At 43.5% G+C, this 27,849-nt stretch overlaps 1 protein-coding gene across 6 annotated transcripts in view; it reads left to right on the top strand.

Moving 5' to 3' along the window:
* Positions 1–27,849, top strand: part of ELMO1 (engulfment and cell motility 1) — a 476,666-nt gene that overhangs the window by 178,295 nt on the left and 270,522 nt on the right. For 4 of the 6 annotated variants that reach the window (XM_019726327.2, XM_019726326.2, XM_074341004.1 and 1 more), the window contains exons 9-14: positions 119–270; positions 2,316–2,394; positions 5,649–5,693; positions 6,771–6,821; positions 9,394–9,516; positions 10,888–11,019. In XM_019726327.2, the coding sequence (XP_019581886.1) occupies positions 119–270; positions 2,316–2,394; positions 5,649–5,693; positions 6,771–6,821; positions 9,394–9,516; positions 10,888–11,019 (582 nt within the window). The remainder of the gene's footprint in view (positions 1–118; positions 271–2,315; positions 2,395–5,648; positions 5,694–6,770; positions 6,822–9,393; positions 9,517–10,887; positions 11,020–27,849) is intronic. The other 2 variants (XM_074341005.1, XM_019726329.2) reach the window with 1 other exon arrangement.

The raw sequence follows: 27,849 nt of genomic DNA, 5'->3' as shown, positions 1-27,849 counted from the left end.
CTATTCTTTTATCCCCGGGGTCTGCTGTTTCTTAAAGGATTTACTTGACTTGCTCCCTTCTCTCCTTTTCTTCTCTGCTCACCATGAGTAGTCATTTGTGTCCCGCTTGTATTTTCAGATCGCAAGTTTTGTGAACAAGTCAGCCATAGACACCTCAATCCTGCAGCGGTCCTTGGCCATTTTGGAGTCCATGGTGCTCAACAGCCACGACCTCTACCAGAAGGTAGCGCAGGAGATCACCATTGGCCAACTCATTCCACATCTTCAAGGGTAAGTAAGCATGCTGACGCGACCCCTGGGAGGAGGGGAGGTGCTTCAGCCACCATAATTCTGTGATTTAATGCACAGAAAAAGACTCTTGATTTGGCCTTTAATGAAACCCTGCACCACGCTCATCCCCCGTGATGCTGAAATGGCACAGTTGCTTGTCCCTCCATGCCCATTCTCGGTGCTGTCCTGTCCCCAGTGCCTGACCCTTAGTTGGTACTCAATTTTGATCCGTGTTTGTAGCTATCCCTAGAGTTTTACTTTTACCAAGACATAATAGGATCGTTTTTTCTCTTACGTTCTCAACGTCTTTCTTTAGTCCTTTAAAATAGTGTTTTCAGTGACGTAATAAGTATTTCCAGTCAGTTAAGAATTTTTAAAGTCAGGCTTCTTTTTTTAGGCTCAAGGTGATTACAAGAACTTTTTTTTTTTTTTTGTATTTTATAATATATGTGTGTTTTTCCAGAGCTTGAGCTACCAGACTGGGCCCTAGCAGCTTGCAGGCTTTGGGGCCTTTCCCCTTCTCTCTACCTTAGGTCACTAGTAAGGGTGTCTCTTATGATAGCGGACTAAGAAGGGCCCCACTGCACAATGCTGCTTTATAAAAACCGCACTGTAGGTGCCACAAACATCCTGAGCTAGCTTACCCACAACAGGACTCCGTTGGCTGAAAGGGACGCTGGGGCACTTAGGAACCCAAGAATGACTTAAGTAGCTGAGCCTTGGGAAGGATAGAAACTACGGCCTCACCACAGGCCTTTTCTCCAGGGGATCCGCTGGCACTAATGTGACTGGGTTCCCAGTAACTGCCACCCTTGGCCTCTCTGGTCACATTTGTAAATTCTCAAGAGGAAACCTGATTGCCCGTTTGGGTTGGGGGTGCAGGGTAGAGGTGGAGGGAATATTCAGTAATTCTCAATATACTCAAATGTTAACTGTTGTGTTTATAATTAAACTACCAAAGTGCATTCGATGTTTCCTTCATTTGGAGGGGGATGGTGATCAGAATGTAAAACGTTAAGTCACACTTGCTTAGACTGTGGCCTCAGGGAAAATTAGCACATGCTCCAAAATGATGGTTTTGTGTGAACCATCTCTAGAAATACCAGTTTCTCACTTCCCTGAATGTGAAATGTGTTATCTTGACAGTCTGTATCTTTTGTCTGCATCTCAATGGCAGACTTGTGCATTCCGTGTACTTCACCCAAGTGGACAGTTTCTTATTTGCCAAGCTCTGTGCTGAGGATCGTATACACACCACTTCACTTTACTCTCAAAGCCACCTCTTGAAATAAGTGGATTCTTACCCAGTGTTATGAGGAACCTATGTCTTAGGGACATCCCATGAACGCTCAGTGCTGCACTGGACTTTGACGGCCAGAGACCACATCCCCAGCCCCGCCTCTCCCTAAATTACCTGTCAATGCAGCTCTTAGCTGCCCCTTGCTTATACTTTGGATCCTACTTGGCTGCTTACCATGTGGGTTACATTAGATCTTTGCTTCATTTGGAATTTCTGATTTCATTCTGGTGAAAAGCAAATGTGTAAACTTAAAACTCTGACCTTCTTGTTATTGAAATGTTTCTATTTGGAAACAGATTTTTAGAATAGACAGTATCACTGCCATGGAGACAAAGCGCTTTCCTTTCCAATAAGCCCAGGACTGTGAGCACACCCATCTCCCCCAGACATTCTTCATGCTTCAGACAGAAAATTGCACACACGCGTGCACGTACGCATGCACAGGCACACATGCGTCCATTCACTGAACCCATGGTTTTCTTCCTAATAGAGAAGATGAGGAAAGAGCCAGCTGGCCATGTACCCCTGGGTACTCTGCACTGAGCTGTATTGCCTGGCTAGCAGTAGTAATTCCCCGCACCCCGCCACTGTGTTTCCAGCCTCATGATGGGTGAAATACATTCTCAGTGCTCACTGCATTTTCTAGGTCCTGCTTTTCTCACCTTTTTAGGGAGATGATCATGAGCCGCATTGTGGTCTGACTCAGGGGTAGCGTCTTCTGATAGTATTTTCCGTGTCGTTATAGGACAGATCAAGAAATTCAAACCTATACCATTGCAGTGATTAATGCACTTTTCCTGAAGGCCCCTGATGAGAGGAGGCAGGTAAGTTGCATTTCTTTGGTTTTAAAACTGTCCCCAGGCCTGGCAACTTTTGGTGCAGAGGGAGCCCTCTCCTGCGCATCTTGGGGACCCTTGGGCCTCCCAGCTGCTCTTTGGCTTGGCTGGCCAGCCCGAGATGATTCACACGTCTAGTGGGAACTAGGTGGAGATGGGCAAGTCTTTGTCTGAGGAAGAATGAATGCTGGGAATGTTCCAGCAACAGAGAGCCCTTTCATCAAATGAAACCAATGTAAAGGTCCAAAGCATGAAACGATGAAAGCGCTGCGGCTGGCTTGTGGAAATGGAGTTAGAAGCCCCTGTGATCTCCTGTCATTTCATTGCTCACTGGGGCAAGAAGGTGCTGTCCCCACTTTTCTGATGAAGAAGCTGAAACCCTGAGAGGTGTCAGCTTTACCCTGGAAAGTGAGAGATGGAAAGGTGAGAGGACAGGAGAGAGAGGATGCTGATTTCTGCCACAGGCTGAGAAAACTGTTCCCACAACAGAGGAGCTGTTTGACTCAAGATCTGTGTATTGTCGATGTGTGGAGGTGGCTTGGGGCTGAGCAATTCATTTCCCCTCCTCTGTGGAAACAAAAGAGATGAACCCCTTAGATGCTCCGATGTGAAACCTATCCTTTGAGACTCTCCTTTGTTCTTTTGTTCTTTTTTGTTTGTTCGTTGGTTGTTTTGTTTGTTTCATGTGTACAAAGCAACATAATAGACATTTATAACCCTCATAAAGTGACAACTTCTTCCCCTCCCCAAATCTACTACCCCATATATAGCTAGAGAAGTAGAATTTATGTCTTGGAATTTAGCTCCCACCTCAAAATCCATTCATGTTGTTTTTTCCCATCAACATACCATATACTGTGTTACCTTGGTCACGATTCACATCATTTCAAAATTGGGTGGAAATACGAGATCTTTCAACCACTAGTACGTGTGCCGAGGTGCTGTATGACGGTTACCAATGCGTTGTCTTAGGAGAACTTGGAAAACCAGCATGCTGCTCAACACCACGTCAAGAATTTTATTTATGTTTTATTTTATTTTTCTGTTGTCAAGGATTTTAAACCTCAGTGACTAAATGTGAGGGTTTCTGGTTTGCGTTCCATTTAGGATCATTTGCTCATTCCTGGGGGCTATAATTTGTGCATCGTGTGGAGTGAGTTTAGAGTTTCCTGTGCCTTTGTTTTGGTGCTGGCTAGAGCCAGGAGAGCCTGCCCGTGCTCTCGGCTGGATTTTTAAGGGTGGCTCTGCCCATCTTAGGTGGGATCATCCATGGGGATGCTCCTGTATATTTACACCTAAATACTGAGCTCATGATAACTCCTAGCAGCTCGGCAAATTGCTGGCAGCTCTCACATGCACGTGCCTGATGAGGTCATTGGAGAAGCTTGGCCATCCTGCTGGCGAGACCGAGGGTGCCTGGTCAGAGTACCTGGTAGATAGGTGCAGAGTGAGGGCCAGGAAGTCTGTGTTCCGGTCTGACCTCTCTGGACATTCCTTTCCCTGTAGAGGAAGAGGTTGGATTAGAGGAAGTAAAAGCTCATGCCCACCCCAAGTGCTGTGATTTCACTCGGATCTCTGGATCTAGACTTGAGGGAGATGAGTGTACTTTGCATCTTCCTGTTATATCAAGAACTATTGTTAACTTGCCGAATGAGATTTGTATGACCATGGAGAAACGGAGAATCAGATGTCAGTGTTTACTGACTCCAGGACAATGACAAAGTAACATGTAATGCATTACCAATATAGCATTGGGTGTGGCTTCTGTGAATCAAATATATGTATTAGGCAATATGGGACTGACATGACACAGTTTGGCCATATAGTGTTATAATAATAATAAATCACAAAGGGTCTAATGACATTAAACCATTTAAGAAAACAATTGAACTAAGAAAGACAGTATGTATCATCCAGTGGGAAAATCTAGAATATTACATGACTAATTTAGTCTTTGAAATGAAGATAGCGACAAGGATCCTTTTTCTTACAGCTACTTGCCTTTATTAATTTTACTATTTTCATGGCAAAAATGTTAGTGAGATCCCTTCCAAATTTCTCTACAAATATTGATGGTTTTGATAAACATTTAAAAAAAAACACAACTTTTTGGTTAAAAGATTTGGCAGAAAAATCAGAAAAAAAAAAAAAAGATTCCAAAGGAAGAAGTTTTAAAAACTCCTATAGTTGCATTCCCGGAGAGAAAACCACACCTACTCACAGCTTTGACTCTCAGAATCCTACTTCCTGCTTCGTTCTATGAAAGATTCTCCTACGTAATTTCTTCACCAGATGTCATCAGACGACATGCGTTGTTTTTCTGTTAGACTGCTATTAAAACTAAAGATTTTGTGGACATCATTCCTTGTCAACATTCTTAATGGTATCAAATATTTTCCATAGAATTGTTTACTCAAATAAATCCCTAATATTGGGGGGAAAATCCATGATGAGAACAAGGACTTTTCTATTTTCTCTCTGACCAAACTCTTGTTCTTTTCTACCCTCCTTAAAGAACAAGAGTTTGGTCCATATTTGTTTGGAAAATATTCATTTATTCTTTTATGAAACGTATTTTCTACTCTGTGCCAGACAGTGTGCTCGGGCCTTGGAGTACACAGATGAAAAGGACAGTCTCTGAGCCTGTGAGGTGACCAGAGCCTTATGCAGAAGAGAAATTATGTAAACAGATAATCACAGTAATTGCTGTAGATGTTGGAAATAGGTTGCTCCTTCTAACTTATTTTAAAATTTTATAAATCAATTGGGCTGAAACAAGCAGAGAATATTTCTTTTTTCTTTTTTTGTTTGTGTGGCAATTAGGGAGTACTTTCATTTTTTATAAAATAAAATACATTAAAAGAACTATAGACTCCTTTGGACCTTTTGTTTTTCATTTGATCTGAGAAAAAAACAGGCCTTTCTATGTCGATCAGGAAGAAAGCACAGCCTTCTACGCGCGGTGGAAGGGTAGGTTCCTTCTGCAAGGCCTTGAACTTGGTTCTGAATGTATCCTTGTTGTCTTGTGTTCAAGAGGGTGGAAGAAGACATCGTTACATTTTGACTTGAATTCCACGCGATCTTTTCAAAACACCTTACAGTACTGATGTACTTTTCTCTTCAGTGCAGTGGGTCAGCAGGGGTGCTAAACAAAGCTGTCACCTCTAACAGAGTATTCTGAATTTCCATCCCTTCTTCTCTCCTGCTTGCTTTCCTTTCTGTGGTGGCGATGGCGCCGTTAGATTGGTGTAGAGAGCAGTGTTGACATCCTTGATTGTCCTCTGACTGTAAGTCTCCACGTTCCCTTCGTCAGCACAAAGCTAGCCCTGCACTTCCGTTCTGCTCCTACAAGCCCTGCCTGTGCCCTGCCTCCTACTGCCTCCCCGTTGTCCGGGGTTCTCCTGGCTTTCTGCAAGTTGATTTTAACCTTGACCGAATTCGTGGCTGTGTTTTGGAATCGTAGTTTAGTTTCTTCTCTACCCAGTACGAGTAGCAACACCAAAAAGACCACCATCCCACCAACAAAACACATTCAGCTGTCTTCCTGAATATGAGCAGTATTTTTGTTTTTGAATGTTCGCAACAGAATCGTATTCCACTATTGAATGTTCCCTTGGTGTCCATTTGTTAATATTTAGAAAGAGGCGTCTGTGAATCATTTTATTTCATAAAATCATGCCCGAATCCTCTCTGCCGGTGAGGCAGGCCAGAGCACCAAACACAGCTTACAAAACTGAGGCTGGCAATGCTGTGTGGGTGCCCGGGCTGGAGCATTTGCCCAGATCCGAGTCCCGTGCTCAAACCCCCTCCACTCAGCTCACGTGCACAGACTACTTCCCAGTCCTGGGGTAGGTACTGTGTGCTCTTTGGTTTTGCACTGATTAAGGTGAAATTCAGGAGACTTAGATTTTAAAAAATGAAGTGATGTTTCTCTAATGTTGACTCATGGTGCAGGCCTACGTGGCCTTGTCAAAGCTCTCTGCACATGCGTAGTCTAGTAAAAGCTGATGAGCCTTTCCAGTGGAGAACTACTGTTTTCATTTGGAGTGTTTGTGATTTTTTATTCAGCATTTACTGTTTCCCACAAAGAAGAAATGCCCCCCCCCCCAAAAAAAAAAAAAAAAAAAGGGAAAATGTTTGCAGATGCCAGATTTCCTTTCTGTGCTTTTGGACATGGCTTTGTTATCTAAGCAGAGCATTCAAAAAGTAATTTGAATACCACTGCCTATTTGAGTCCATTCTTTCATAAGAAATACTGCTGATATCCAGGTATGAAGCACACCCCAGGATAAAGTCCTTTTGGACCATGGTGAAATGTGTCTTTCTAACATAAGCTTTTGTGTGGGTGTGTTTGTCTTCAACAGGAGATGGCGAATATTTTGGCTCAGAAGCAACTGCGTTCCATCATTTTAACAGTGAGTACCTACGTGCTGTGTCCGCTTTGTGGGGGAGGAATGGTCTGGTGCATTTATTTATCTCCTCTTTTGGCTTTAGCTAGTGGTTTATTCTGGGACTTGCTTCTGGGGTGAAGCAGGAGGAACTAGAAAGAAGGAAACAAGGTGCTTGTGGAATTGGAATAAACAAGGTTTCCCACAGGAACGGCCTCCTGTGATGGGGGGAGGAGTCTTTGGACCTGCTCTGGAAAGACGTTCTGGCAGGAAGAGCTGGAAACCTCTCAGTGGGGCAAGTTTATTATACTCGCCATCACTTTAGCTTTGCGTTTAAGGGAATCAGGGGCTCCATGACTTAAAATGTATGAGCTTCTGCTTTTTTTAATGAGGGAGCTAGCGGGAAATATATCAGACCCTGAGAGAAGTCCTGAAATTCTGACCCTCAATTTCCTGGGCCCCTCTGCAAGAGAAAGGCAGAAAAGACTTCCACAGAACCTACTCATTAACCAGTGCAAACATGACTAGAAACCTCAATGTAAAAGAAGCCTTACATGTTATGTTGTCAATGTTTAGAAATAAATCAAACAGCAAGATTTCCTGAGGCCTCACCTGCTACTTGACTTTTAAGCAAAGGCTGAAAGAGGCACATGTTAATTCCAAATAGCTCTGTGAGCTTATAGCTACACACACATTCTCTCTCTCTCTCTCTCTCTCTCTCTCTCTCTCTCTCTCTCTCTCTCTCTCACACACACACACACACACACACACAAATTCCAACCCTATGAGGCCATTAAAAGTTACAAACCTTGTGAGGACAAACAAAATAAATATTCTAGAACCCGAAGCCCATAGTAATAACTACAATTTGTCATCAAGTTTGATTTTAAACTTTCTGGCTGTCAAGGATAAAGAGAAACATATGAGTGTGATTTTCAGTGTTTGACTAAAGAGGTACCCCGGTTCTTCAGGGATGACATATTTTCCCCCCTGGAACTGGAATCTGAATTGGGTGTTGCTAGAGCATTCTAATAGATTCTAGGTCCAAGAATAGTTTAGTAGAACTCACAGAAAGATTCATAGTATGTTTATTTTTTTATACTGGCTCTCAATAAAAATGGAAGTTGCAATATTAAAGCGTATTTCTGTGAAGGTGTTTGTGAAAGGGGAGGAAAGGGGGGGCATAAAAACATTAGACATGTTGAATTAAGGTCAAATCCTCTGGTGGACATTGCCTTGATGTGGCAGTCGGGGTTAGAATGCCCAGAGATGGGGCGGGTGGAACGATGGTAGCCACCACGTCTCAAAGATCACTTTGCTTCAGTGGGACCTCTTTTATGAGACTTTGATGGCTGAAAGTTCAAGATAGGCATTCTCTGGCAAGAACTTAGAGCACAGACACTTTTGAGTCACCGAAAAAATAGATACCCACATACTTTAGCACCCATGCACTTTGGATACTACATGTACTGTGAAGGAACATTCTGCTCTGAAGATGAAAGGCTATGGGGTTTTATTCCATCCCTCCCATATTGCCCAGCTCCCCACCCCCTCCACCTCCATAATTTTTGCTCCATGGCTTCCTTCTAGGCCCCATTCTTCTCCCCATCCTTCCTTTTTTAGTTGGCTATTTCAACATGGTACCACCCGTAGCCAGCGTGTGCAGTGAGATGCATGCCAGGTGGGGGCATCTAGAGAAAGTTCTTTTGGACAGCAAGACATCGTTCGGTGTAGCACATTCAAAATAACTGATTTGAATGGTTGTTGTGCCATGTCTTCCACGTGTCCTGTTTAAGGCACAACCATGGTCTCTGACGAAGAGGATTTACTTAGGCCCGAGTGTTGAATCCCATTTCAGACCCAGCTCTGCTCGGGGCAAGCGCCCATCTATCTAGTCTCCTCCCCCTCCTTTTATATTTGCTCCTTTTTTGTTCTGTTTCATTCATTGTGAATAGGCACGTAAAGTAATACACGTGAATTCACTTGCTGTAGTGCAGTGGTTCCCACATAGTTTTCACAGTGAATTAACCACAAACCTGATAAGAACTTTGCATGTGCACGTGTGTGTGAGTGTGTGTGTGTGTGTGTGTGTGTGTGTGCACCTTCTAAAACTTTCCTCCACTCAGAAGTGGGATCACCTATCAGAGACAATTAGAGGGGGACATGATGGCTAATGCTTACGATTAGATGCGTCGTTTACTCGTCTGCTGTACGGGAGGAATGTTTCTGTTGTGGAAACCCAGTGCTCTTCCAGATACTCTAATCTCAGGCACCTTCTTTTGATTTATATGGCTGCAATCACCAGTGCATCCTAGTGCCTCCCCTCTTCTATGCCCCCCTACACCCAGTAGGTCTTTTTCCTGATTTCTGGTCAAAAGGTCTAGGAACTTACTGGACCCTGGGATCTAAAGGAAAGCTCCACAGTCACCTGTATTCTCACCTTTCTTCTGAAGGGCAGTTCCACCAACCTACATCCCGCATGTCTACATGAAGACTTCTGAGGTTCTACTTGCCTTAATCATGAGGGTGAATGTTTATCATTTGTTTTCCTTTCCTCCCTTTTCTTTTTTAAATTTTTGTTTGCAAACCATCTCCTCAGCACGTCATCCGAGCTCAGCGGGCCATCAACAATGAAATGGCACATCAGCTGTACGTGCTCCAGGTGCTGACGTTTAACCTTCTGGAAGACAGGATGATGACCAAGATGGACCCCCAGGACCAGGTGAGTGCTCCCAGTACAGGTCCAAGGAGGAGAGGGTGTGTCATTACATGTCTTTTGCTTGGGCTGCTCTGTAAACCAGGAGTGTGTAGGTCATGATATTATTGTTTCATTATCATCTCAGAACTTGGGGGAATGGATTGCAAATTTAGATGATTCTAGGCTCAGAGCATGCGCTGAATGGATTATTTCATGACTCATCAAACACATGCATCTTCTTTGTTGGATAAGAAAACTTGACATCATGTGGCCACAGACCTTGGCCCTTGACCCCAGGGCTCTCAATGGAAATAGCTGTGGTCAAGTTCCCAGACCCCTAGGGCCACTTGGTAGCTCTGTGTGATATTGATTCTGCAGGTGGAGGAAGTGATTTCTATTCTCCAGTGATTAGTGCCAAAGGTGGGGGGCCCCAGGTCATCCCTGATTTCTGGGCTTGCATTTGTGTCTGTTGGCTATTTGCCATAATTGTCTCTAGGTCTCTGGCTGTTATGCGTGAAAGGTTATGTCTCCATCCAAATGGCTTTTGGGGAACTTTACTGTGTGAGGACAGAGTGAGGGGAAACAGCTGGGAGCCCTGCCGTAGCACATTTTCAACTTACACAGCGCTGCAGCTTTGGAAAGGAAAACATTCATTATTGGCACGTGAGGGCCTGATCTATCGCAGATGTGAACTGCACATGTGACGTGTGTAAGTGCTGCAGCGCTTCACTCATGGCATGAGGCCATGCGACTAAGAGTGACGGAGAGGCTTTGAGAGGCCACCTAACAGGCTCTGGACTCTTGGCAAGGCCAAGTGCAATCATCCCAGCGAGATGAGACTGTCATCCTACCACTTCTGGTGGAGGAAGGCAATGCATCCTAATGGGAGCAGCCCTCCCTGTTTGGAAACCCTTCCTTTTATTTATTTAAAACAGTTTTTTTTCCCCCATATTGTGGTTAAGTACACATAAAATAAAATTTACTACTGTAACCATTTGAAGGGTTTGTTTCTGTAAAGGCTCTTCTCAGTGAAGTTAGGGATCCCTTGTCACCTGAAGACCTGTACTTCACAGTGCAGTACCCCAGGTCCCCGGACTTGGCTTTCTCCCATCACAAGCCTTCCATTTAGAACTTCACCAGACAACTCCTGTAAGTATTCCAGCTGACTTGGCCGGGAGGATACTCATGGAGTACAGCCAGGGCTGACCAGCAGGAAGAATGACAGGACAAGGAGGGCTGTGCGGAGCCCTAAGCTAGAACATTGGATGCCTTTTATCTGTTTTGCTTTTGCCTGAATTCAGTGATTCATTTAGACCCTGGGGAAAGAGGGAGTGTGTGTCATACCACACAATGAAAGCAGCTCTCCCCTCCTTCCTCTCTCCCTAACGCCTTCAGGCTCAGAGGGACATCATATTTGAACTTCGAAGAATTGCCTTTGATGCAGAGTCTGAACCAAATACCAGCAGTGGCAGCATGGAGAAACGCAAGTCAATGTACACCCGGGATTATAAGAAACTTGGCTTCATTGTAAGTAAGCCATCCCCAGTAAACTCTCTCCTTCCAACACCCCCCGGCTGACCTCAGCCGCATAACGCACATCTCCTCAGAGCGTGTGGTCCGCTTGCGCCTTACAGAATAGTTTTCACATTTTCCAGATGTTTAGCTGGTTTAAACAGGATCACATGAGAATCTCTCCTGGCTGCAATGAAATGGAATAACTTGCACAAGTGTGACTAATACTGAGTTTGTTTATTCTGCTCTGATTAAGTGTAACCAAGAGCAGTCAGCCTGCGATGCATCTAGACTTGATTGAATCTACTTCACAAGATGCTTAAGGTTGTATTTGAATGAAGTGGGTGAGGGCAACTGTGGGATTGCTCTGATCATTGGGTTTAGTGATTGGATTCCTTACATACATTGATTTCATATCAAAATCGAATTGAGAGTCTCCTGAAATGTAGCCACGATGAGATTTATGCAACATATATTTTCGTAAAAGTTTCGTTTTGCTATGAATGCTAATACACTGTCTTCTAGATTTTCTTTTTTTTTTATTTTGCAAGTCAGAACACAGCTTGTCCTAAATATAATCTGTTTCATTCTGGCCTTTACCGCCGTCACGTTTCTATGTGACCTTGGGCTAATAAGCTCAAATTCTGCAGGTGTAAAATCGGGTTTCCATTTTAAACTCCATCATAAACAACACAAGTGAGATTTGGGCTTTAGTAATTATAAATTATCAGGCCTTATTTTATAATTGCAAATACTATTTCCTTGAACACACACACAGATGTTAAATTTGTACACATTGATATCATGCTTTAGGTGTTATTTGGGGGAACTGGTCTTTGAAGGGAATTGTCTTTGAAAATATTTCCACGTCAGTTAACATGAGTTTTTCATTATTTGGATATACTACAGTTCATTTAACCAAGCTCTTTTGCTGAGTGTTTCAGTGTTTTGAAATTATTATTAAGACTATTATTAACATCTCTGCTGCCTTTTTATGCATGTCTATGATAATGATATTAGGATTAATTTGTGGAACTGTCATTTCCATGGCATATATTTTTAAGGCTTTTGATATTACCAAATTGCTTTCCACAAGCATTGAGTGTTTTTCACTTGCAGTGGATCAGAATGACTATGTGTTTGAACCTCTCCAATAATGTTTCTTAAACGAAAAAAAAAAAAGATCTAACAGTCTGATGAGTAATTGTTTGTATAGTGGTCATCTTAGCATGTCTTTTCTGATAAGAATACTTGTCAAACGTTGTATTTAGCTTTGCAACGTGCTTTGCAGAGGTATTGTGACATCATTTTTATACCCCCATATCCTATATTTTGACTATGACATTCCATTTGATCCTTTAGTTGACTTTATTTTTTAAAAAAATTTAGCAAAGAGTTTCATGAGTGATGGACCAGGTGTGAGTTCCCTGTACTTGGCACGCATCCATGACCCATCCAGGCGTGTGGGCGGCCATGGCCCTGCCCTCATCTGTTTCCCAAGGATTTAGCCAAGGGGATGTGAATGGAGCTCACATCCTACCCCACCTCCTGCTCCTTCCAGGTTTCACTTTTGTGTGTTGAGCGAGGCATCTCCAAATGACCTGGGAAGCTTTGCAAACTCACCCAGTCTCTTACGCTTCAATCATATCAAAATGCCCAGAGCCCATGCTTTGGGAAATGCTCCCCATTCATTCCCATTGTCCTGATGGAGAGCCTGGTGTAGGGTGCGTCTGAATCATTGCCTTTCATCTTCCTCCTTCAGCCACCACCTGGATCTCTGGTGCGTTGGAACTGTGTGGGAAATGCAAAACTCTAGCTCTTTATACCTACGGTCCCCTCCCCCAGAACTCATTGACTGTCTGCCCAGCAGTTGGATCCCAAAATGCACCGTGTCATTTCTGGCCATGGGTGTGAGGGCAATTGGGGGGAGCACACTTGGTGGGACTCAGATTATTCCAGGTCTCCAAGAAGGGTGTTCATACAGGGGTAGGAGGTATCATGTCCCTTTGTACTTCCATGCTCTGGTCCTGTGTGAGCTCGCCCGCGTAGTCCACGAGGCAAAGTCTGCGTGATTTTCCTCAGCGTAGCTCCATGTGTCGTGACATGTTCATTAGTTCCCCCCACAGTTTACTGGTAGAGTATAGCTGTCTTTATTTTCAGTGTCAGCCGAGTGTTCTGTTTCATGCGTACTTTAAGAAAAACAATGCATTTTTTAAAACTGAAAGTTAATTTGATGTGGTTTTAAGGCCTTTACCACTTATGTGGCTTCCTCTCTAAGGGCTTGAAAAGTCATTTTAGAAACAGCAAAGACCTTGGACAGAGAATAACCAAGAGGGAGTGTTGGCTTCCCTTATGTTTTCATGTTCTTTTTTTAGTTTCAGTTCTAGTCCTTCCTCTGAAACTTCGCTCAGGCCACGCTTTTCCACCAGAGAGTTGGGAAATTGTAAAGATTAGTTAGTAATGATTCTTACTGCTACAAGTGATCCAACAGCTCTGACACGTAGAGATTTCTGCTTTTGAATATCCTGGCAGCCAGAAATAGACAAGCCCCAAGTCAAGGGAAACGCGCGCTTACTGCGCCACCTAGCGGCCACCGTGCAAAAGCGCTGCAAGCCGGCCGTGTTCATCTCCATAGGGTCTGTTCACAGAAGCTCTAGACGCAGTAAACGGTCCTGGTGCAGGACTCCCTCTGTACTTTCAAAAGACAAATAATCTTACTTGTTAGCTCTTTCAGGATCAATTTGATATTTGGATAATCTTTGGGATCTCTTTGAAGAAAAAATTTGATTCATAAGATGAAGATTACGTTTTCTCATTTCCCGTCTTCCTAGTAAGTAGTGACCAAGAAGTGTGAAATGACACTTTTTTGAAGTTGAGTGGGCCTACAGTTTAATTCCATCTTTTCTACTAACAAGCCCTGGGCCAGGGGGCCAGTTAGTTAACCAAGTTGAACATCGGCTCCCTCGCTTGTGAAACTGGGCAGGTATTCTTCTGTTTCAAAGTTGGTGGAAGGCCCTGCCTGGCATGGAGGGACGCACCCAGCAAATGGTACGTCCCTTCCTTGCTCTTCGGAGGGCCCATATCATGGAAATCATAGGCAGCTTTTAAGGATTTCCATAATAGAAGGGGCTGTTGCTCCAACAAGGCAGGAAGAACAGTTTGTTAAAGGATGAGAGAAACACGACACCTTTGAGAAGGCAGAGGGGCCTCTCTCCTTCCTTCTCAGCACAGCATCCCCACTGAGCAGGGCTGTTTTTTTTTTTTTTCTCTCACGAAGTAATTCGAAAATCTCAACCTAAAGTGGCTAGATGGTTGGTATGCCTAGTCATAACACAGAAAAGCGCCTGCTTTTAAAACAAAGCTGTTAATCTCCTATGCTCTCTTAGTTAATGCTTCTCTAGTTTCAACATGACTTTCGAGGTCCCCTGGTTGGAGGAGGGGGTTAGCGTTGTCTGAGATATTAATATTGTTTTTACTGGAACTCTAAGGAAGTGTGCATGTATTCTTCCAGGTGATAGAAGGCAGGTTTTCATTTTTAGAATGACTTTTTTTTGAAAACAGAAAATGCCTATATACAAATTATACCCTGTTGGTTATAATGACCAAGAACTGTGCAAGATGGTTTTTATATTCCGTGAAGAGTTGTGTTCCCGAGTAGAGACCTTTCAGAATTTCTCTCTCTTGATGTTGAATTGATAGCTTGTCTGTTTGTGAATTTTACCTTAGCCCTGTCTATTGGACAAACATTAAAAAGAAGATGTCTGTATAGGCATCACTCAGAGTTATGTGAGTTCAGTTCCAGATGACCGAAATAAAGCGAACATTGTAGTAAAGGGAGTCATGGGAATTTTTTTTGTTTCCCAGAGCATATAAGTGTGTTGTTTACATTATATTATTGTCTATTAAGTGTGTAATGGCACGATGTCTAAAAAATGCTTAATTAAAAAATACTCCATTGCTAAAATATGCTAATTATGATCTGAGCCTTCAGCAAATCGTAATCATCTTTTTGCTGGTGGAGGGTCTTCCCTTGACATTGATGGCTGCTGACCGATCAGGGTGGCGGTTGCTGAAGTTGGGGGTGGCTGTAGCAACTTTTCAAAATAAGACAACAATGAAGTTTGCCACATTGAATGACTGCTCCCTTTATGAACGATTTCTCTGCAGCATGTGATGCTCTTTGATAGCATTTACCCACAGAACTTCTTTCAAAATTGGAGTCAATCCTCTAGAACTCTGTCACTGCTTTATCTGAATATAAAGTTTATGTAATATTCTAAATCCTTTGTTGTCATTTCAAAACCTCCACAGTGTCTTCACCAGGAGTAGATTTCATCCAAAGGAACCACTTTCTTTGCTCAACCATGAAAGGTACTCCTCATACATCAAAGTTTTGTCATGAGATTGTAGCAATTCGGTCACATATTCAGGCTCCACTTCTGATTCTGGTTCTCATGCTATTTCTACCACATCTGCAGTGACTTCCTCCACTAATGTCTTGAACCCTCCAAGTCATCCATGAGGGTTGGTAGCAACTTCTCCCAAACTATTTTGACCTCTTCCCAAGAATCACAAATGTCCTTAATGGCATCTAGAATGGTGAATCCTTTCTAGCAGGTTTCCAATTTACTTTGCCCAGATCCATCAGAGGAATCACTGTCTATGGCAGCTGTAGCCTTACAAAATGTATTTCTTAAATAATAAGACTTGAAAGTTGAAATTAATATTCAATCTATGGGCTATAGAACGGATGTTATCTTCGCAGGCATGAAAACATTAATCTTGTGGTACATTGCCATCACAGTCTTCGGTGATTGGGTACATTGTCAATAGTGGTAATATTTTGAAATGAACCCTTTCTTTCTGAGCAGCAGATCTCAACAGTGGGCTTAAAATATTCGATCCACCATGTTGTAAAAGAGATGTGCTGTCATCTAGGCATTGCTGTTCCATCTGTAGATCACAGACAGAGTAGGCTTAGCATAATTCGTAAGGGCCCTAGGATTTTCAAAATGGTAAATGAGCATTGGTTTCAACTTAATGTTATCAGCTGCATTAGCCTCTAACAAGGGAGTCAACCTGTCCTTTGAAGCTGTGAAGCCAGGTATTGACTTCTCCTCTCTAGCTATGGGAGCCCTAGATGCCATCTTCTTCCAATAGGAGGCTATTTCGTCTACGTTGCAAATCTGTTGTTGAGTGTAGCCACCGTCATTAATTATCTTAGCTAGGGCTTCTGGATAAATTGCTGCAGCTTCTACATCAGCATGGCTTCTTCACCTTACACGTTTGTGTTAGTTTATTTCCTTAAACCTCATGAACCAAGCTCTGCTAGCTTCCAACTTTTCTTCTGCAGCTTCCTCACCTTTCAGCCTTCATAGAGTTGAAGAGATTTAGGGCCTCGCTTTGGATTCAGCTTTACCTTAGAGGAATGTTGTGGCTGATTTGAGGTTCTGTCCAGACCACTAAAATTTTCACCGTATCAGCAGTGGGGCAGTTTTGCTTTCTCATCATTCATGGGTTCACTGGAGTATTACTTTTAATTTCTTTCAAGACCTTTTCCTTTACATTCACAACTTGGCCAACTGTTTGTACAAGAGGAGTAGATTTTAGGCTCTCTCAGCTTTTGACATGCCTTTCTCACGGAGCTTAATCATTTCTAGCTTTTGACTTAAAGTGAGAGACATGTGACTCTCCGCCTTTTCCTTGAACACGTAGGGGCCATTGTAGGATTATTAATTGGCCTAGTTGCAATAGTGTTGTGTCTCAGGGAATAGGAAGGCTGGAGGACAGGGAGACAGATGGGAACGGCTCATAGGTGGAGCATTCAGAACACATACATTTATCAATTAAGTTCACTGTTATATATGGGTGTGGTTCGTGATAGCCCCAAACAATTACAACAGTAACATCGAAGATCACTGATCACCATAACAAATACAATAATAATGGAAAAGTGTGACATACTGCAAGAATTACCAAATGTGACAGAGAGGAAGTGGAGAAATGTTGGGGAAATGACATTGGTAGACTTACTTTACGCTTTAGTTTGTGAAAAACACAATATCTGAGAGGTACAATAAAATGAGGGATGTCTGTAGTTCATTTTCTGATTCATCTTGAACCAAGGTAGATGTTAAAATTGGGCAAGTTCTGTGTTTTTTTTCCCCCTAATTCCCTTTTGTGTGTTTGTGTCTTTAGCTTGCATGGGGCCAAAATAAACTCTTTTTTAATAGAATCTATTTCTGAACAATGTAATGTGCTTTAAGATAAAAAGTTGTGGTAATCATCTCTTTTAACATTTTCAGATTGTCTTAAAAAAAGTGAGTAAATTGTGAAGGTGGAAAAAAGTAATGGGAGAAATATTATCTTAGAATTAAGACTCTCTTTTAAATGAGAATCGTCATTATTCATGGATTCTGTGTTTGCAAATTCACTTATTCACTAAAATTTATTGGGTAACCCCAAAATCCATTATCATGGTGCTTTCAGAGTCATTTGTACACACGCACAGAGTGACAAAAAATTTGAGTTGCCGACAGGCACATGAGGTCAAACAAGATGGCACTCTGCCTTCTTGTTTCAGCTGTCGTATCATAGACAAGTGTCCTTCTCACAGTCTGGCCAAGGCCACACTTTTTGAAAATGTGTGCTTTGTGTTTGTGGTTTTGCCGTTTAAAATGGTCCCCTAGGATAGTGCTGGTCTGGCCCATGTTCTGCGTGTGCCAGGCTGTGATGTGCCCGATGGAGAGAGTATGTGTGTTAGAGAAACTTAGTTCAGGCATCAGTTATAGAGATGCTGCTGCGAGTTCAATGTTAATGAATCGGCAGTATATGCTAATATGGTGTGTATTTAGAAACCCAGGTGAAAAAGGTTATGTATTGATTGGTGGACAAAAATCTTATCACCGGAGGTTCAAAGGACCCTAACCCTGTTCAGTGTTTGTTAATTCAAGGTCTGTGATGACTTCATAGAACATGATTACAGGAAATGTGGAGAACTGAGTGCCTTTAAGTATCTGGGGAGCTTTCAGGCAGGGGTAAGCCATAGAGAGAATCCCAGGCTGTCCAAGGCTCAGCAATCTCCTAGCCACCTGTCCTGTATGTGATAAGTGGGCAAGAGAAAGTCACCCTGTCTTAACACAGAAATGCAGGAAAGAATGTGCTGGAAATGGGAAATCTAAGTGGATATTGACTGTGGAAACAATAACATATTTAAAAATACACATAATTAAATCATGTGACAGCAGTGATGTGGAGGGAACTGGAGTGATAAAAATGGAGTCAAAGGGAACCAGCATTGCTGGGATGTGGTACAAAGCTGTCTGGGGAAGTGTGAGCTGTTTCTTGAGATGTATTTCTCAGGTAAGTAGAATTCTTCTACAACCATTTCTCAACTTTCTTGTTTTTCTTTACGTAACCACATCTGGAGCTATCTGCTCAGTGGTATTGTTGAGACTTCTTCCGTCTTGATGGTAGAGGGTACCTGAGCCTCTTGGACATTTTTTCCCTTTTATCTCTGTCTTTCTCTTCCTCACTCCAACAAATAGCCAGGGCATTCTGAAAGGGAAAGCAGCCAAAGGAGTACAAAGGAGGTTCTAGCAAAACCTTGCAGGCAGTTGTGTTGTTCCCTTCCTTGACTGGCAGGCGAGCCTGTGTCTTTCAGAGGGCTCCTTGCAAACAGTTTCAGAGAAGACCACCCAGGTGCTGTCCTGACACGTCCAGCGTGGGCCCTGGTATCTTTCTTGGCTGTTTCGGGCTCAGTCCTGCAGAGCATGGCTTGTACGGTTGTCCTGCTTGGTTTTAAGTGCGGAGACCATGATTTGGTTGAAGTTATGGCTGCGCATGTAGAAAAGGGAACAGCAGCTTTGGAAGGCTCCCTGGCACAACCCAGACAGACCAGAGGCCGGGTTTTATTTCCCACCATTCACCCGAGCGGAGAATCCCCAGGACACCGAGAGCTCCTGCGTGGCCAGCTCTTCACGCGGGTGTCTGAGGCCTGGTCAGGCGCTTCCTTCCACCTCGGGGTAGCGTCATCTCACTTCCTAGTGAAAAGGGCGACACCCCGAAGTTCCACACAGAATGCTTGCACGCCTTTTCTTCCCTGATCTTGCTTTGCTCTCTGGCTGGAGTGGGAAAGGACAGTCAAAATCGGAGCAGTGTGGCTCGTAGGGGCCGCCCAAGGCTCCCTCGGCCCCCACCTGAGACTGAGCGTGGGCCCCACGTTCCACGTCCTGTCTCTTACATCAGTCAGGTCAGTGATTTTCTGTGTGTGACACGCTGTTTTCCTTCCCCTGCCCTTGCAGGGGAGGGAGCCCGGAGGAGACCTGTGAGATCCGGGACAATATCATCTTAGACTCAGCCCACAAAGACCCAGCACTTAACCTGCTGCGGACGCCACTGGAAGCAGGTGAAAAGCACACCTGTCTTTTCTCTCCGACAAGGGACACGTGAATAATTGTACTTTTAAAATGTTCTGATTTTTTTAAAGGAAATTTTCTGAAGGGAAGCTTTTAAAAACAAATGGTCGATGACTCATCTTCGTGACAACATTTGAGCTTTGTTCTCCTCTTGTATTTGTTACTGTAATTGACATTAACTTTAGGTAAAAAATTTCTCAGGGATAACTATTGAAAAGACAGGCTTCTCAGCTCCCTGTTTCCCCCACCCCTTTCCTGTTCGGCACCTGTTGTTTCCCCTGGGAAGGGAAATTTAGAACTGATTTTTTTCTGGTCACCAGGGGGCGCTCCTAGCCAAGGCATGTGCTTGTTTTTATAAAGAGCAGCGCCCATGTGCTTGACAGGGTGGAGTACTTAGTGGGGTAATTTTTAAAAAAAGGTTCAGAAGAACCCTGCCTCAGTTGAAATCTTCCGCTTCCCAGTTTTAGCTTAAAACCCACAACAATGATGGCCCCTTTAAAACATGACTGTGGCAGAAAGAGGCAACTGATTAAACAGTGTTCTTTATTAACCTCTTAGAGTATTGTGCATACTTTCTTGGCGTCCTTTTTTTGTACCTGGTACTGTGGAGCCACTGGGCACCACCCAGCAGGTTCAAAGATGATGCACAGGAGATGTGGGCTTTGTAACACATAAACAAGTCAATTTTATATCAGCCTAACAGCGTAGCTTTGCAGAGCACAGCCTCTCGGACCAGACTGCCTGGTTTTGTGTCCCAGCTCCATTGCTCGTCAGCTATGTGGCCTTGGAAAACTTCCCTGACCTTTCAATATACTCAGCATCTTCGTTAGTAAGATGGGTATAGTAATAGTTCCTACCTACGCTTGCTATGGAGATTAATGATTTAATAGATGTCAAGTTCATAGAAACATACCTGGCACTGAAAAAATTTTAATAAGCTAACTGTTGATATTACCATTTGGATCTGACAGTTATAATGAGTCTGGGGTTTGCATTTCTGCCCCTCCCACCCCCACCCCCCAGGATGCCTGGGACCGGTCTCCATTTGACCATCAAATCAGAGATTTGAAATACATAGCTTCAAAAGCAGAGCTAATCCTGAGGGGTGACACGTCCCAAAGTCCATGAATTCTGGAGAATTCTAGAGGGCTTAGAAGTGCTTAGCAGGGCAGGAATTTTATACCCCTCAAAGAATGTCTTTAATGAAGCGGTGGTTCTTTTTCCTCTGTCTGTTTGCTACTCAGGAGCTAGCATGCAGGCCCGTCATTAAGTAAGGCCTCATGGATCCAGTCTGTCGTAGGCCTCTGCTCCTGTGAGAATTTTCAAAGGTGGGGAGGGCTCAAACCCACAACATAAATCAGAGAAATCTTGCTGTCCACAACAGAAAGCACTTTTCAGTTGGCTGACTCCACCCAGGATAACCCTTTAGAGTGCCTCGGGCATAGGACGGACTGTGCCAGAAGAGTGATCGAGCAGTTTGGGGTCCTGATACCTATGATGGGTTGGAAACATCCAGTACCTCGTCCTGTTATGCTTTTCTGTCATCGCCTGGCCTTGCGAGTCTGCCCCTGGTAGGATCATCCCTGAGAACTGTGCTGGCTCTTCTGGGGTGCAGGTAGCGTGGTGAGGAAGTGGCCAGTTCAGAGACTCATGATGCAGTCGCCTGCTTCATGGCTGTTGACAGCCATCAAACAGCTCCGCATGAAGCTAGCATGCTTTCTATTTTTGTCCTCTTTCTTGAGAGTTTTTTTCCTTTTTTCCAAATGGTCACCATTTGGCAATGCGTCTCAAAACTCTGAATTTGGTGTGAAGTGACCTCGGGAGAGGAGGTGCCAGCATGACATCCCGACCTGTTGCATGTCTGGGAGGAAGTAGTTCATCCATCGGGAGCTGGCTTCATGGCGTGGGATTCTAATTCTGGGGATGGCATTTTGTATGTGTAGGAAGACTGTCAAAACCTTTCCAAAGGGAAGGGACAGGAACCAACTTGAGAATGGCGTGGTTATATAAGAACTGTCCCGATGGAGGCATCTTGGCACACTTCCTGTACTTGTTCAGTTTGAAGAGGAGAGAAAGGGGAGCAGGAGGAATTCTCCGTGAACTCGTGCAAAACTACAAACTTTCCAGTGAGAAATGATGCCCGCCCCTGAGATGGTTCTGGAAGCAACCTAGTTAAATGGGTGTGGGTATTTATTAACCCTTTGCTTTCCTATTATGCTTGCACCTCCCCTTTAAATGTTTACCAACCGGATTAGCCTGCTGAGAATATATAATTTTTAGGTGGCCCATTGGGCTTTCCATTGGTTTTATATTGATAACAAAATAGCCGCTGCTGTAACCCTTATCAGCAACAGTATATTGGGTATTTCTTGGGACCAGGAGCAAATGGCTCACATGTAGTATCTCATTTTGTCTCTACAAGGTACGAGGTACAGCTACTGTTATTCCTGTTTTAGAGATAAAGAAAATCATCTTTAAGAAATGAAAAACCTGCCCAAGGGGACTGCTTTATTTTGGCAAGACAAGGAAACACTTGCAGACTTAATGTCGCTTCTTGAGTAATTTAGCCAGAGGTACAGACAACAGTGGAAGCAAGACAGTGAAATGGATGAATGTAGCATAGCTTGGCTTCTCTTTCTGGCTTCCCGATGCCCTGTGGGGGTGTGCAAAGCCAGGACACTCTCTGTTCCTATAGAGTCCTGCCAGGATTGAGAAACTCCAAAGGCTGTCTCCACAGGGCCTTTCATTCTCAGGATGTTACTTAGCTCCATTATGGAGACTACATACCAACCATCCATTCATTAGCTTCTCCTTAAGAGAACAGGTACAGCCCATTGACGTCGCTGGATCTCACACCCAGCAGGAACAAGGCCACACCTTGTCCCAGGGTAGAAAGCAGAGTCCTGCTTGCTGGTTTTTGAAAGAAGCCCTACTTCCAGTTTTCCGGAGCCCTGGAAAGCCTTCCCAAGTACTCAGGGCCAGCAAGGGGCACGCCAGCATCTGGCACCATTTCTGCCTGACTCCAGTCTCCCACTCAGCCTCTAGGCTGCACTGTGTTGCTCTTGAAGGAAAAATGGAACCGCTTATTTAACCTCCACCTGCTGTCTCCATGTTGTCCAGTCATTTGAATGTCGTTGATTTTGTTTCTGCGTTTCCTTTGCCTCTTGCCTCTTCCTCCCCCTAATGTGGAGCCCCTTCCCCTCAGAAATGCCCTCTCTTTACCACACTGATGTTCTCCTAGTTCCATAGCTAAAACAAAGTAATAAAGGAAAGGAAAGCCAGTGCTTTGATGATCGAGGTCCCACACGCCCCTTCCTTACTCCATGGAAATCCAGAAATCGTCCTTAATTCTCTTCCTTCCGTCGTTCATGGAGCCTGATGTTAGCAATTGGATTTTGCTTCTCTCGACCACTCAGCCCTTTAATATATTTATCTGCGATGTAATCCTATAGGGTCCTTCTTAGCTCTCTGGAGGGACTCTCCCACATTCCCACTGCAGCCATTTCTTATCACTCATGAGCATTTGGGGAAAGGCGAGAGGCTGGAGAATGGGGAACAGGAAGACGGAGACACATGTGGTTTGGCTGCTGGTCTGGAGGGACCCGCCACAGAGGACGTTTGGGGCCAGGTCTCTTAGGAGAAGAGCCCTGCCAGTCCTTGCAGGTAGGAAAGCTATGGCAGGCGGCATAACCCTCCCTAATTTTGGGGAACTCTGCAAAATCAAGCAACTGCTGCACATGGAAGGGAGTGCTGTCTCCAGCTGGGGGCAGGCTGAGGCATGGGAGAGGGGGTTCGCTGTGATTTCTGCTCTCTGGTCTGGGTGATTCACTGGATGGTGGGACCCAACTGGTCACCTGCAGAGGACCTTGGTAATAACAGATCAGACAAAGGAATAGGGCCATGTTGGAATTTAATCTAGAACAAAAATAAGACTAATGAATTGATTCATGTTTTCATGCAACCGTATTCATGAGTCAGTATTTATGCCTATTCATAAATACTAATTATGTTTAAGGCCCTGTGTGAATAAACCTCTAGTCACAAAGTGAACCAGGCAGAAGCCAAGATGTTTGTGGAACTGTGCCTCTGGACCTCCGTGCATGCTGTTCCCTCCTTGTACTCTCTTCCCTGCTTTCCCTCTTGTCCTACCCTTCTGCAGTTCTCAGCCCAGCCGTTACTTCTGGTGGGACGTGTTATATTCTTAGTCTAAAAAAGGTGACTCCGCTGGAAGCTTCTCCAGCTCCAGGCTATTCTGTTTCAGCCCTTGTCACCATCATTGGTGTCACTTGCTTACTAGCTTGATGTCCCCTCAGAGGGAGAGGACCCCGTCTGTTCTGCCTCCATTGCATCCCTCAGACCCAATACGGTTCCTAGCATTTGATGGACATATGGTAAGTGTGTGTTAAATGAATGAATCAATGAATCAATTAACAGTTCTATCATTCAAGAAGGGATACGTGTGTGTGTGTGTGTGTGTGTCTAATACCAGGTAGAAGTTGAAAGTGCCCTGAAATTCCAAAAAGAAATACAAAGAATTTGCTTGAAACTATGTGGAGGGGACCTTGGGGGTGAGCACGGAAGAACCGCGAGTGTTTGGATTAGAGGAGAAGCAAGGGACCAGCATGTATTAGCAGTGAGGGGGGAGAAGGCCCACGGGTGACAAGTCGGGAGTGGAAACCTGAAGAACGTGAAGAAAATGTTCCTTTGATGCCAATCCGTGGAAGACTGGGGTGCCTGGATGACAGTTGTCATGTTCTTATTAGGAGGTTATGTGATCATTCTGTCACTTTGGTGGCCGTATAAATAAGATGACCTTTTGTTGTGTATTCTTTCAACCTTCTTCCTCTGCAGACGTGGGGATGCGGCAGGATGTGTAATGGTGGCCGTGCTGTTGCAGAACTCTGTTGAATACCCACGCTGGGTTCTTCTCAGGAGAGTATATGTAGTAATTCATACGTTTACTTATGTGCATGTAGTGTGTGCGTATGAGTGTGCACATGTGTGTACCTATGTGTGTTCATTGATGATGAGAGAAAATACGACGGCCTGTAAGCCAGGAACTCTCCCAATTTGTTTGTAAGTGCTTGGAAACAAAACTGGTGCTCTTCCCACAAAAAGCCACCTGCATAGTCCTATTTTTAACATCTCCTAGTGACTCAACACTGTTAATGTAGTGCTGCCCGATTTCCAGTGCTGGGTGTGAGTACACTGCGGAAGGCTGCTGGTTACCCAGGGGGCTCCCCCTCAGACCCTGGTCCTGCAGGGAGCCACCCTGAGTGGTGGCCTGTGGCTCTGTCATCCTCTGCCAGCCCCGAGCCTGGCAGAGCACATCCTTACCCGGAGCCATTGAGTGTTCTATTCTTCCTGCCTTCCACGGCTGCTGCAGTAGCAGCTTTGTGTTTCAATTCACTTTGCATGTCAGAAAAAATCACCTCGACCTTAAAAGAGGTTTCTGTGAAAACGTCAGCCTGGCAGAAGTGCAGGGAGTGAGGGCCTTGGTCGAAGAAGCATCGCTTTGTGGGTTGTTCAGTGTGACCCTGGCTGGTCCAGGGGCTTGGAGTTTGCTCCGGCTCCCGAGTCTTACTCCCCACGTGCCTGCTTCCTTTCCCTTCCTCGGGGAGAAACGCAGGGGAAGGTGGTGAAAGCCCTCGTGAAGGCCTCGGCAGGTTCAACCAGGTAGTACAAATAAGGTCGAATTGTTCACAACCCTCAGAAAAATACCCTCCTCCTCCCAGATCTGAGAACGCATCTGCAGTGTTTGGTTTTGTTTTTTGAACTTTTTACCCCATGCATGAACTTTTTCTCTCCACTCTTGAACAACAATTCTTTCTGTTAATCCATTTAATACATCCCTACTGTGGAAACTTTGGAGAAGAGAGGTCATTTTGAAAAAGCAAAGCAAAGACACAGGAAACCACAAGGAGACCTCATAATCCCACCCTCCACAGGCAAACATAGCCTCTGGTTACCCTATTTCCTTTACTGCTTGTTCTATGAACTCTGCTCTTTACATAGTTGAGATGACATGTTCAGTTTCCATATGTCAGCATAAACCTTAATAAAAATCCTGTGTAGTGGCCGGATAACATTGCATTAAGTGATTGAATCATTATTTATTTAGGCATTCTCCTGTATACTTAAGGATTTAAAAATATATATTACCAAAAAAATGATTCAATGAACATATTGTGTGTAACTCTTTGTCCCTATGTAGGATTATGTATTTAGCAGAGATTGTTAGACTCTTGGGTCCAAACATAAGGACATTTTTGAAACTCTCATTTATAGTTTTATTTATACCTTCTAGTATAAAATTCTTCCTGCTTGCCATGAAGTGGGTTATTCATATTGTTTCTAAGCACCGTTTTTGAATTCTTGTGGTTTTTTAAAACCAACTATTCTAGTTCTGAGAGCAGGACATACTTATTGTACAGGATTCAGAAATATAGATAACCAAAATGATTTGGATAAACGTCAGCCATATCCCCCCATATATACATAAAGTATTGTTACGATATCGGCAAATACCTTTCCAGATATTTTCTAGTGATTTGTGATGGACTTAAATATATTAAGAAGTTTCAGCTAAAGGAGGTTGATTTGGGCGAATATTTTAGTCTAACTTTGCTATATTTTTGTCCTATAGGAACTATGGTTTCCCAGGCTGTCTTCGGTTTTTTGCCTTCACTGTGTAAAAGAAAGGGACCTCAATCCACAGGCGTCTGCAGCTGTAATACTAGTGCCTAGAGTCAGACTAGCTAGGTATCCAGAGAAGGTATCCTCAGTCTCTGTCTACCCACACCTCTGACCTCTGAACCACACACACACAGGGAGCAGGCTCAAAGCAGCTTAGTTACAGACATAACACCTGAAATGAGACCAGAGCTGCAGCCCCAGACACAGTTTGCAGTTAAAGCACACACAAGAAAATTATCTACTAAAACAAAGGAAACAATAATACGGGAGAAAAATAACAGAATCCAGAATCTCCACAACTTAACATTCCTAATGTCAGGAATACAACGCAACATTCCCTAATATGTGAAGAACAAAGACACAACTTTGAAATCCAACTCCAAGATGAACCAAATGTTGAAACTCCCAGACAAGGAGTTTAAAATGACCTTGCAAACTATGCACGATGAAAAAAGGCAAACCGTGTTTTTAATGAATGAAATCTTAGCAGGAAAAATTAGAAGTCTCAGTAGAGAAATAAAAACAATAGGAAAGAACCAAGTGGAAATTCTAGAAATGAAAAATACAATTTCTGAAATTCCTGGTATATGCCATGTTTCCCCGAAAATAAGACCTAGCCAGACAATCAGCTCTGATACATCTTTTGGAGCAAAAATGACTATAAGACCCACTCTTATTTTACTATAAGACTGGGTCTTATGTAATATAATCTAAGACCACGTCTTGTATTAATTTTTCTCCAAAAGACGTATTAGAGCTGATTGTCTGGCTAAGTCTTATTTTCAGGGAAACTGTAATAAATCTTTTGTAAATGTAAGTAGACCTTATTATGTAAGAACAGGGTAAGACATTTTTCTCTTATGTTATTACACTTTTGCTAATGAAATAGAAGCAGATAGGGTAATTCTATTCCTCTTTTCTTCTTCCAAACCTTATTCTCCTTAGATTTGAGACAAAAACAGTCCTGGAATGTAAGTAGTAAAGTAAGGACGTTGAGAGAGTTGGGGAGTATATAGCTCAATTCTTCGACTTCTCTCTCTTCTGTGTTACTTCTATGCTTTTTTTTGTTACTGCTACACATTCCAGTTTGTTACTTCTGTACATTCATCTTCTTATTTGTCTCTCTCCCCTGATGGGCCCCAAATTCCAAGAGGTCAACTTCTAGGACTTTCTTATCTCTTTCTCTAATAGGAGTTGAGTGAATAATGTACTCAGTGAATGAATAAAGCTTTTGGGTCCCTCGGTCCCTGTTGTTATCCCCTAGCCTTTTTCTCGTAATTGTCACGTCTTTATTGCAAATGTTTTAGGATGGTTTCCAAGAAATTACATTAGTTGCTGAATCAATATTATTTACCGACTATACGGGCAGAATGTTTGCCAGTTTTCTTTATAATCAGGCTTTATTTTTGTATAACATATTTAATCGCTGTATAAATGAAGTGTCCATCACAATAAATAGACCTGTCCCTCCTGCCTCTCCTCCTCCCTCTCCATTCCTGTGTTGTATTTTCTATCGCGTTAGCAGCTTCAATTCCTTTATTAGTCCTTCTGGGAAGTTTTTGTGATGTCCATTCCTAAAATAGCCCCCTTTAAAACGGTATCATACAAGTGTGTCTGGGCACTGGTCGCTTTTACTAAGAGGTCATTGCATTTGAAAATCTCGCTTCTATGTCTTATACCGGTTTGACATTTTTTGTAGCGCTTTGAAGAAGAAAAAGAATAGCAGAGGTAT

The sequence above is a fragment of the Rhinolophus sinicus genome, linkage group LG09 (assembly GCF_036562045.2).
Source record: "Rhinolophus sinicus isolate RSC01 linkage group LG09, ASM3656204v1, whole genome shotgun sequence".
Lineage (NCBI taxonomy): Eukaryota > Metazoa > Chordata > Mammalia > Chiroptera > Rhinolophidae > Rhinolophus > Rhinolophus sinicus.
The sequence above is the reverse complement of the archived record's forward strand: the minus strand, read 5'-3'. Positions and strand labels throughout refer to the sequence as shown.